Source organism: Protobothrops mucrosquamatus, unplaced genomic scaffold (genome assembly GCF_001527695.2).
Source record: "Protobothrops mucrosquamatus isolate PMUCROS unplaced genomic scaffold, P.Mucros_1.0 scaffold314, whole genome shotgun sequence".
Classification (NCBI taxonomy): Eukaryota; Metazoa; Chordata; class Lepidosauria; order Squamata; family Viperidae; genus Protobothrops; species Protobothrops mucrosquamatus.
The window spans coordinates 181,885-194,454 of NW_015386654.1; the positions used below are offsets into that span (position 1 = coordinate 181,885).

Sequence of the window (12,570 nt, forward strand, 5' to 3'; positions counted from 1 at the left end):
TTTATTTATTTGTTTGTTTGTTTGTTTGTTTATTGCTTTTTTTAGTTATTCATTTATTAAATGTTTATGCCACCCATCACCCTGCAAGGTGAATCTGGGCGACAGAGTCTATTTAAAGGTAGATACTGAACCCATGTGATCAATAGCAAGAAAATATTGCCTTATGTTTACAGTAGGAGACTGAGATATATGTCAGTCTGAAAGTGAACTCGTACCTGATGTACTTCTTCAGTAATCAACAGCAAGCAATGGTTTGATTTTCAAATATTCTGAACTACAGCTCCCATATTTTCTTAATAATTGGCAATGCTAGCTAAGGTTGATGAGACTCGAACAAAACATCTAGAAAACACTTTGTCATGTTCAGTAATATCTCATATAAATGTGGAAAGTGACAAATCAGCTTTTAGAAATGTGGTCCTATCTAAATTTGTATTAATAACTTATTGCTTAATACAAAGTATTTTTAAGAAGCTGCTTCGTAACATGTTTGAAATATAATCTGTGAAATTCCTCCTATACAGCAATGTTAAACTGGATTGAAAAGATGCTGCAATCGTTTCTTATAAATCTCTTCTTGCCATTTTGATGCTGTAAATTCATCTGTTTATCTTTATCATCACAGAGCAGCTATTCAATAGCATTCTGTAGAAGACAGACTCAATAGCATTTTACAGAGGCAGATATATAGATATGATTATGTGAAGTGAGAGGTCTAAGGCTTGTTTTGTTTCTATTTTCTGCATATCTACAGATAAACAACAAAACCAACGTAGTAACCAGCCCTAAAGAAAATATTCCCACCCCGGCGCTGGTATACCTGGCTTTATCCTTAACTTGTTTTTGAGTTCCATTTCCATCTTTTTTCTCACTCTCTTTCCTTTGTCTTTCTTTCCTTGTTTGCTTTTTAATTGTCGAGTTTTCTTCTTTTTCTGTTTCTTGGGAGCTGGGGATTGTAGTTCTTACGAGGTAGCTTATTGTCAAAGAGTGTGTTTCTAATTAGCCTGTGTGCCATGGAAGTGGATGCACTTATGCAGTAACATTGATCACTGCCACAGTTGAGTTTTCTTTGCATGCTGTGTAAGAAAGTGAATAGAGTGTGCTTTTGTGTTGCCTTTAGCTTTTTGCCTGATTGCTATTTCAGTATTTACAAATTAGGTTTCAACCAAATTTCTTCAAAGTCAAGGAGAGCTAATGAGATTATTGCTAGGCAACAACCAAGTAGACCTTATTCAGCTTTTCATTCCTTTACTTTCTCAGCAGGACTTTGCATGACTTTGCTTACTGAGATCTAGAGGCATCTAGTACTGAAAGCTTGCTATATACCACAGTTATCTTTTATTATATAAAAATCATTGTGCTATAATAGCTTCTGTGGGAAATGTGTAGCTAATGATTTAGCTATTTATATCATAACCTTGCTTCTTTTGTTTATTCTGATTTCTCAGGGCTATGTGGCAAAGCTTTAAAATTAAACCCTGTTTTTATTAATTGAAAGACCTATCCCACCTTGCATAGTTCATAAGTTTGAAGAAATTTTGTTTTTGTCAAGTTTTGCAAGACACTCCTATTTACCTGGTGGTACTAGCTTGGTAAGATATGTCTCCAAGGTATTTCCCAAATGCCTTTGCACAAATTACGAGAACGCTTAAATCCATCCCAGGTTGAAAATGCTGGGCTCACACCTAAAGATTGCGTGGCCTTGGAAGAGTCTAAATCAAATGAATTAGAGGCTGTCAGCACTCCTCATTGCTCCTTGGGTTGTTGCAAACTTATCAATGCACATGCAAGTGTTTAGCCTATTATGGTCCCCTGTATTTTTGCAACTTCAATTGTGTCTTAATTAATTAATATACTTTTTCCCTCATGGAAACTGACAAAAAATAGGATGGTATAAATGATGTAAACAACAGGATGATCATATAATGATCAGTGCATTTGCTTGGAAAATTCAGTGCCTCTCTAGATCTCTAGAACTTCAAAGCCCTGCGAGTTTCCAGATCATCATTAAGATTTTTTGCATGCTGCTATAGTAGATATGGTTACCTTTCTAGCAGTTTGGCCAGTGACATCCTCTGGCAGCAGTTGTCATTGCTTTAGCTCTTGTCCATACTTAACACATTTCATCTGGTCATTTCATTCTTCCTTCTCTTACTAATGCAAAATCTATTGACCAAGAACTGTTTTTTCTCTCTATTTTACTCTCACTCAGGAGCCCCAAACTACAGTAATCCACAATCCAGATGGAAATAAGGTATTCAGTAAGGGGAAGTCTGCTCTGCTCTTTTCAAGTTCCATGTTCCATTCAGTTTTCCAAATCACTATGTTAATGCAAGTGTTAGCTAGGAAATTAATTAGGAATTCATGAAGTCTGTAGAGCCCTGTGCCATTTGTAACTGGATCCTGATGATCACTTTTCCTCGACCACAATAGAGGTCAGATAGGTTGAGAATCAAGAAATTGTAGTGCGAGCTGTTTAATTCTTCTAGTTTCTATTTCAGCTTCTGGTTTAGAATAGGAAAAAAAATGCAGTTTTCTTCAAATGCAGGATGGTCTTTTTTAATGCAGTAATTACTAAAATTCAAGGAAGACACTTGGGATCTGTTTTGTTTTGTGTTTCTCAGCCTGGTCATTCATCTTTATGCAATCAAACTAGGGATTCTTTGACAAAGCACTGCTAATTTTAAATTCCCTGGTGGCCACACCTTTATATGCATTTTAGCAGATGCTGTTCTTATAAAGTTATAATATTTCTTTCTCCATAGAAACTGTGAAACTCCATTATGAACTATGTTTGGTTATTTATTTCTTGATTGATTGATTGATTGATTGATAAAATTTATACGGCTGCCTATCTCATAAGAAGTGGCTAGGCAGCATACAGCAAAAAGTAGAAAAATAGTAAACATATCAAAAGCAGTCAAATTAAAAAGTTAAAAATGCATCAAACATAAGAGATTAGATCAGGCAAGGGACCTACCTCAAGATATCATCAGTCCAATCATCATCTTAAACTTTTCCAGTTATGAACAGCAATTCTGTTATTGGCAGTCAAAATAAATTTATGTCCATTATGTTCCTCTTTGCTTTCCTGGGGATTCCAATAGCCCACTACATATAACAGGTTGATACAACCCTTGAAAAAGATGTAGGACCAACCAAAAACAATATGGTCCATACAAGAAGCTTTCCATTCCTAAATAGAGGAATAACTTCTCCATTGAATTTCAGACTTCTTTCCAGAAATCAATCAGCTGCTCACACAGTCAGGGACAAAATTGTTGTTGTGGGTTCTACCTGTTACATTTTTATTCTAGTGTTCAGCTGTATGTGTAGGATTGAATTGTGTTAAATCTTCATTTTCTTTCTGTATAAACTTGAAAAGGGGCTAAGTGACTGTTAAATCCTGAGGTAAACAACTATCACTTAAAAGAAGAAACCCTGTGCTACAGTGTTTAATTCTACAGTGTTTAATTATACAATGTGATTATTGCTTCATAGTCCAGTAATTGCTATATACTTTGTCATCAGTGTTCTTGTCTGATTTAATTTACTTGTAATCATTCTGTTGTGTTTCTGGATAGTAGTTGCACATTAGTATTAATACTATAATCTTTCCTCAAGCACATATACTAGCTCGTTTTATATAGATCTGTGACTTATTTTCATTTTTATATATGTTAGATTTTTATGTTTGCTTTGCTATCACTTCCTCATTATATCATATTTTGGCTTTGATATTATATGTAAACAATATGAAATTTACACTGTATATTTTCACTAATATCAAAATTTTACTTGACCTCCAAGTCCATATTATGCAAACCATCATAACTCTCTTTTCTCTGTATAATTATATAAATGGTTATAATTCTGCCCCTCCTACTTCATGTTAAACAGCAAACAAAATGAGTTTCAATATGGAAGAAAAAAAACATTTGTAGAGGAAATATTTGTTAAATATGCATCACATGATGGGCGAATTCTATGTTTCCATGGAGTTGGCTTCAAAGGTGATGCATGAAATTTCTTCTGCATATGTGTGTCTAGGTTTCATAAGCATTTCTAAGAGTGACTTTTATAACCAAGCATGATACAGCTCTCTGTATGTATCATTTTTAAACCAGTCAGAGCATGATGGTTCATTTGGAATGGATGGACAAATATTTGGGATGGTGTGGCATTCACTGACACATTTGTTGATGTGCATATATCTTGCTGACAATACATGTTTCATTTGAATTAGCATTACAGAAAGAAAGGACACTACCAAGATCTGTTGATATTGTTTGTGAATTATGTTTATCCCAAACAATAAGTTAAGACTTATAAATCTCAATCACATAATATAGTGTTGTAGTTTTCCCACATGTACATTTGGGATATGAAAAAAAAGAATTGTCTCTTTTTTAACCTGGTGATGAATCTTAGTTGCCTCAATGGTTAAACTAATAGTCATATACAAGTTTATACTTTGTGCAAACCTTTATTTAATGAGCTGTTGACCTTATCCTTCAGTCATAAGAACTGTGCTTAAAAGGCTCTTAGTGCTCCATAATTCTTAGTCACTTACCCTTAATTCTTAAATGAAATTTTATATGTCTTTTCTTATTTTATTTATTTCTTATTTTACTTCTTATTTTATTTTTAATCTTATTTATTTTTCTGCTTTTGTTTTTTCTCTTTTCCCAAGTTTCCATAAAAACCTTTGCAAAGTCATTTTTTAAAAAAATATGAGACTAAACTTTTTACTATCTTTGATAGTGTCCTTTTAACTGTTTCAACTAACTATTTTTGTTATTTATAATCCACCAAACATCAGAGGTACCTACCTTTTTGATACAAAAGTAGGCTTTTAAAATCTGCTATCTGAGAAACTAGTAATTTTAAACTGGCAGAGAACAACATGTCTGAAAGGGATAGAGTGAAAATTTCACAAAAAACAAACATAAACACGGACATTTTTTGAGCACATCTATATTATATAATTTGCCAATAACTACTTCTCTATTGAATATATTTTTTAAAAAATGCAACAAGATAAAAAGTCTTTTTTATATTTCAGCTATATTTGTACTGCAATATTTCTCAATACTGAAATATATAATATTCATAGGAATCCTTGTAAATCATCAACACCTTGAGCAAGTGGGACCTCTTGGTTGTAAACTACTCTGAATCCTAGCAATAGAAAGCCAGTTTGGTCTCGTGGTTAAGGCTAGAAAGCAGGAGATCCTTAGTTCAAGTCCCATCTTAGCCATGAAAGCCAGCGAGTGACTTTTGGCCAGTTATTCTCTCTCAGCCTAACCCAGCTCATAGAATTGTTGTTGTGGGGAAAATTGGAGAAGGAAGGTGTTTTTGCTGCCTTGAGTTAGGTAAAATTAATAAAAAGGAGAACACTAAATGTCAATAAATGCCACAGACTGAATTGTGTCAAGGTAAAATGGGAGGTTTTCTATGTCTACAACATTATTAAAAGGTTGTAGATCAAGCTGCAATATTGGCCTATTTTTTTACATGGACTATTTAGCTCTACATCTTGTGCTTGCCAGTCTTAAATGGCTAGTTCTGACAGTTAGTGTCCATAGGTTTGCTACCATTTGTCTAAAAAGTGTCAAAAGGGTTTAAGAAAACCGAATCTCTCCATTCTTCACAGTTGTATTTCCTTTTTGTTCCTATGACGTCCGCATAGGTCAATAGGAAATGCATCTCTTTTAATGTTTCTTTCAAACTGCCTGATATTTGACTTAAACCAGAAGCGGTCATTCTCTGTGTTTATTTGTCCTAGTCTTAAATTCATACGGTCTGCTTCAGAGCTTTGCATGATTTGTTTAATACTGTACATCCAAAGCAGACGTTAATAGTGTGGGATCATTTAATGAATTACTCTTGTACTTCAACAGGAATCAACAGAGAGTTCCAACACAACCATTGAAGATGAAGATGTAAAAGGTATGATGTGAAGAGAGTCATATTTTTAATACAAATGTAACAACTGCTCATGTTTGGTATTATTTGTTTAACTCATTAAGTAAAAAAAAATCATTATATTAGAAAATAATTAATAGAATAGGAGGTGGGTTGCATCAATTTATCTGTCTATATAAGGGCATTTACATCACATTCAGAAGTTTATTGACTTTAGAACTTTAGTAATTTATTTTCCCAGCAGCTATAGGTTGTTTGTGCTGTTTTAACTATTATCCACCAGCCTTGAACTTGAACACCCTATGTTAATTGGCGTGTGTATTATGGACAGGACTCTGTGCCATAGTTTTGCTGCTTCCTCAGATTTCTAGGAATATATTTTGTCTCAGTTTGTTGGTTTCATAAGCTATACTGTCAAAAGAAATAAGATTGTTTCTTACTTAATGGTTATTTAAATGTATAGTATTCGTGGAAGTATTCATAGTGAATACCCATAGTGAACTGACAAGGCAGTCAGTAAACAGTGCCAGGTACAAGCCGAGAGATGAGACAGCAAGACCCAATCGAATTTCATTCTTTATTTCCTTATACCTAATAGGCAGAATTTTGCCAAACTAAAGCTATAATTCTTATCTACTAGATACATCCTGAAATATTCTAACATATGACTACCTTGAATCTCGGGAATTATCCAGTCTCCTCCCATCTCTTAATCTGGACCTCCTACTGGGAAAGCTCTATGTGGCCAGACATTTCCCCTCTAGTCTTGCAAGTGCGCATTCCATCAAATCAAGGACTTGTATAGATACAGATGTAGACATAGATATAAACATAGATGTAGCTATAGCTACATGGAGTATTTTTAAAAATAAAACCTGTTTAGATGCTAGTTTTTGTAGCTTTCTGGGTAATTGTTAAAATTTTTGACTGATTTTTTCTATTATGATAGCATGTTTTCAAAATAATTCAGATATGAATGGAAGACTCTGGCCATTTGGATATTAGCACACATCCATGATCAGGGAAGGATGGAAATCATAACTTAACAATTTAAACAGCCATCAGTTTCTTACATTTATTCTAGAGCTATGATCCCTCCAAAATTAAATGGCCGAAGAAGACTTTGCCATGTAAGTTCAAAAGCATATTTTTCTAGATAGAGCACTCCCTTTTGTAAATAGGACTAGACAATCCCTGGGCCATTGGGTCATTGTTTCAGAGATATTTCCTTGAAAGCCTTCAACAATGACAGAATTCTTAATCTACTGCCTTCACTGGAAATATTGGGATACATTCAGAGATGTATCTGCTGTGAAAATAAAAATCATTTTGTATTATGTCATAAATTGCTTTATGATCATCTTTATGTCATAAATTTGTTTATAAAATTTGCCAAGTTTCATTTCCATGGGAGTCATTGATTCCAGATTTTGGACACATTCTGTAAATTAGCTCATTTGACTTAAATGTTGGTTCAAAATATTTTGACCTAGGGTGCACTGTTTCACCCAGGAAAAGGTTACAGGAATCAGCGTTTTAGTAATATATAGATATACATTACAGGTGGCTAGTACGGAGAGAAATTGTAGAAAAAGAAGAATTAAGAAGGGCTTCTCATACTGATAACATCCTAGGCGGGTTTTCATTTTTTAAATAAATTCCTAAATTCTGAGATATTGTACCTCACCACTTTGTATTATTGGTAGTTTCAGTACAGGATTTTCTCAGAGATAAAAGTTATAAATATTAATGCTATTTAACTATTCTTAGTTAAATGTATGTTAGAAATTAGAATAAACATGTAAAAAATAATGAGAGCCTTTCAGTATCTTCCTAAGTATGAAACAACTGTGTAACACAATATAAACTATTGTATCAATTATTTGTTTTGCAAGTCCTGGTTTTAGCAATGCTTTTTAAATTTGTTTGATAAGATTAATTTATTCTTTCAATATTATGCAGTGGACTTCATCATTATAGTCACAAGTTTGTTAGAAAGGACAATATAAGATAATAGTTTGGGACAAGATTTAATGGTTCACAACCAAATTAGTTGCAGCAGATTGTGGTTCTCTTATTCTTACGCAAGATACTTCCGTGCATTTTATGGAATCATTTTTCAAATTAAACTGGGAATTATTATTAAACCTTGTAGTTCTTAGGACTAATAATCTGAGATATCCTCATTAGAATATGCATAATGAATGAAATTCATATATTAATTAGCGATTCATTTACTGATTTACATTATTTGTAGTTGGACCACAATGTTATAAACAGACAAGTATATTGACCTTGTTTATTATGATAATCATTTATCTTTGTAAGATGATATATTATTGTGGGAATTTAAGAATATCTTTTATGCTACTGGTATATAAATTGAAACCAAATGTGATTTGTCAGTCTCTTTTTTTCTTACACATCTTATTGATGTTGCAGTGTTCTTTTTTCATTTGTTTGTGTACTTAAATTATTACTTTGGGGTTTTATTCTGGTCCTCTTTTCTTTTCCTTTTATCTATATCTATGTCCCTCCACCTCCAGTACAGTTCTCAAAAATAGAGTCACATGTAGGTATTAAGTTCTATTCATCATTCCTCTTCTCCTGTGGTGGAATCACTGGCTGAAATAGAGTAGAATGAGACAACTCAGCTCAGCCAACTCATTGTGGTCAACTTGCCACTGCCAACTCACCACAGCCGATTCACCATGGCCAACTCATGGCAGAACAACTCACTCTGGCCAACTCGCTGTGGGACAATTTAACAATTCAATTTAATTATTTAAAATAAATTAAAAAATATTTTAATTTTTGTCATTCACATTTCATTTTGTCTCTCCTTTAGCAACCTTTCTTTAATGATTCTATTCCACCATTTCTTTGATATTATATAACTTTTGTCCCATGGCCAGTTGTCCCATGGTGAGTTGGCCGTGGCAAGTTGGCTATGGCGTGTTGTCCCGTGGCCAGTTGGCTGTGGTGAGTTGACGGCAAATTGTCATAGATCTGAAGTAGAAGGAGCCCTTCCAGGGGGGAGTAAAGAGACATTCCAGCATGGAGTCGATTTGGGGGAGAAAATCTCTGAGATCTAACCCTTGAAAGTATATCTGCTGTTTCCCAAGGGAGGGCAGTCAGTTTGGTGAGATTCTTGTAAATAGGTGTTCAACAGTAAAGGATAGCTTTATCCTATTCAGAGTTGTTCTGGTTATTTGCGTCTGACCTCTCCCCTTACTGTTTCATTTTACTGATCATGTTTTTATTGTCTTGCTAGCTACTCCTATATCAATGTCTCCTGACACTTCTCCTTGTACTCTCTAGCTTCATCTTTATTCAACTGTTGTGTTTCTTTCCATCAATTCAGTGGCAAGATTTAAGGGTTTGACAGATTCACAGGATATCTTGCTTGAATGTGAGCCTTCTCAGTCCACTCCTTCCTCTCCTTCGTGTAAGTTGAGAAATGCAGTACATGTAACCATTCCCAGTTAAAATTAAGAGACGAGTCATTTAAAAATAGTTTAGAGGTGAAATGAAAATAGGCACTTACTATAATTTGAAGGCTTAGTCCTTCTCTGTTGTTGTGGATGAATATATTTTCTTATTTCCATGATTTCATAATGAACAGGGACTAATACAGTATATCGGGGCAAACCTATGGTGCATGTGCCAGAGGTGGCACTCAGAGCCCTCTCTGTGGGCACATGCACCGTCGCCCCAGCCCTGCCTTCCCCCGTGGCCCCCTCCTCACCAGCAGCCCTCCCGGAAGAGAGTCACCCCGGGCACGGCCTATGTGGAGCAGCGCAGCCAAGGACATGGCAGCTGGGCAGCGGGGACAAGACTCCGCCCTCACGCCCCATTGCACGCAGATGATGCTGCAGGGCGCGGGCAGAGGGTGTGGCTGCCATGGCACTGCTGGGCTTCCTGGGCGATCTGTGGCGGGCCATGGAAATGGTGGGTGGCGTGGCGGCTCTGCTTTTGGAGCATTGGAAGCAGGCAACAGCCCAGCTGGGGGAGAGAGGAGAACTGGGCTATGTGAGCAGTGGGCCAGTATGCACACGCAGTTCCACTCATGCAAGAGAGAAGAGAAGCCTTTGGGGCGCCGCTCATATGAATGGATTTGTACATGTGCACTGGCCCACCTCTCGCACAGTCCAGTTCTGAATAGGCCATAGTGGGTAGTGGGACACAGTCCGGAGGTTGGGGACCCATGTTCTAACAGGCTTGATGTAAACCAGAGTAAATGCTAAATATTAATAATATGACTGCAGATACTTCGTTTAAATAGGAATATTATGAAATTGATGAGTGGGCCCATTTAAGTGGCTGCCTGGAAGTTCTCTGCACCCTCACTTGATTTTCACCCATAATTTTTAGTTCATTTGATAAAGGTGGCCCTGTGTCTAAAAACAGTAAAGCTTAAATCCCAGAACTAAAACAAATCTTAGTAAATGGGTGGGAATACCACATTAGTTCCTTATTATGAAGCATAATAGAGTTCTGTATTGAATGTTAATCACTGCTACAAACTTCAGAAATATCAGTGGGCAGGAAAATGTTAAACATTTTAAATGAGAGATTTAAGTAAGGGATTACAATGTAAGGGATTACAAAGCATTCACTAGATTTGAGAACCGAAAGCATCTCATTCCTAAAGTATATAGAAAACATTAATATGTGACTTCTTCTTATTAGATAGATATGTTGCAGCTCTTTTCTTTTCTAGATGGTATTGTTGATTCCAAAAACATATGTGAAATGGATGGGGCTAATGAGGATGCTCTACGCAGCATCTATAATCAAACTTTGGACACAAAGGGAGAGTGAAACCTCCCTCAGGAAATCAGGTCTGTGTCTTGCTTATCTAGAAATAATTGAGATGTGTCTCATTTCCCAGATATAGGCAAAAAAAATATTGCAATGAGTTCAAATGTAGGATTATTTGTTTATTAGATTTATATCCTATCTTTCCTCCAAGAGCTCAAGGTAACATACATACGATCTCTTCCTTTGTGCTCCATACAGAAACTAACCCTGCGAAGTGGTTCAGCCTAAGAGATGCAGAGTCATTCAGGGAGCTTTTGTGACTGAGGATACATTGGGTAGATCTCAGAATTAGATTCCAATATCTGTTTTAAATTTTAATTATTTTTTTTAATCTTTCCATTAACTCTTTGATTTTTTTTTCTCCCCCAAAAGGAAAGCCTTGTACTGTACTGAGAATGAAAGAAAAGGAATAGTTGGAGGCTCTCTATGACTTCAAATCCTTCTTGATATGTCTTTTTCCATTGGCTGTAAGCTGCAAGCCCCAAAATTTCTAGAAAAGGATAACTCACAGAACATCCTTTCCCATCTTATTATTTCCCACGGTCTTTTTCTCAGATAAGGATTTCTTTGCTGGTAAAATGGAGGGAAATAGCAGAAAAGAAAGAGAGAAGTGGTGTGATTAAGAGCCTACCATTTTAATCAAGCTCACTCCTTGACTTGAACTTATTTAATCAGGAGCATGTTGTCGTTTTTCTGTTTTCAAACACACCCATCCCTGTGTGTTAGAGTCTAAGACATGATGTGTTACAAAAGAAGAATTTTTAAAAAATTGTAGTCAGTATTAAAAATAACTGGTTGATCCCAGAAGTAACCCGCCCCAGAAATTCACATGCTGTGTGTTCTCACTCATAGTGTCACTAATTTAAAGACAGTGATAAAAGAAATTGTCTCTGCACTGCCAGCTAGCAATTTTATAGTATTCAGTGAATCTAGAATATGAGGAAGTATAAATTTTTGGCTTTTTGACTTCCCCAAAGTCAAGGCATCTAGTCTTGCTATTGCTCTTGGACAAAAGTACATGGACCAGACTTTTTCCACTACTGTGATCCCATATCTGTAATCAAGTTTCATGCCAAATGCAGAAGTAGGATTTACATGTTTGGGAAAGAGTAATTATTTATTTACCTGTGGCCAGGTGCCAATTATTCTAATATAACTATTACAGTTAAAGAGATATCCATATCTATTAGTATGTTTGAATAAAAGATATACTGTAACTTTATTGGTTTTCATTTTAGGGAATGAAGTGTTTGCATTTTCACTAAAGATGCGTTGGATCTCAGGAGGATTTTTGGTTCTTAGGAAATTGAAGAGAAAATCAGCTATCTTAATACTCTTGCCAGTTCATTACTGAATGAATTGCTTGAAGCTCCAGAAATGTGAAGGGCAGATCACTGTACAGAGAATTGTTCATGCTGTTTAAAAACAACATAAAATTATTCACATCCGTTAAAAAGTATCCCTGGCTTCTTTTTTGTAGCATGCAATGTCAGAATAATCTGTTTTTCAAAGTTAAATATTTCTTACCAGTTTTTGTTCTGTGTGAAATTCAAAGTTTACTAGTAATCAAATTATAGTCTTAATGCAATCAACCTTAAATCAATTTTCAACCAGCTATGTAATATGAAAATAGATTCATCTTCAATTGTCCAAAGTTAGTTTCCCCCCCAGCAATTTAGAGGATGTTATACTGCAGATAGGTCACGTAGATTGCAACGTTTATGGATTTCATGTATGACAAGAAAGAACTTATATTTTAGTAAATTTTTCTCTGCATGCTCAGTTTCATATATGCCTGCATACCGCATGGTTTCTCTT

General features: G+C 35.3%; 1 protein-coding gene across 1 annotated transcript in view; it reads left to right on the plus strand.

Annotated features, from left to right (window-relative positions):
• The window catches only part of CAMK2D (calcium/calmodulin dependent protein kinase II delta), a 142,769-nt gene that overhangs the window by 114,885 nt on the left and 15,314 nt on the right, over positions 1-12,570 (plus strand). The window contains exons 13-15 of the mRNA XM_029283987.1: positions 755-814; positions 2,213-2,254; positions 5,904-5,952. Coding sequence (XP_029139820.1) covers positions 755-814; positions 2,213-2,254; positions 5,904-5,952 — 151 coding nt within the window. The remainder of the gene's footprint in view (positions 1-754; positions 815-2,212; positions 2,255-5,903; positions 5,953-12,570) is intronic.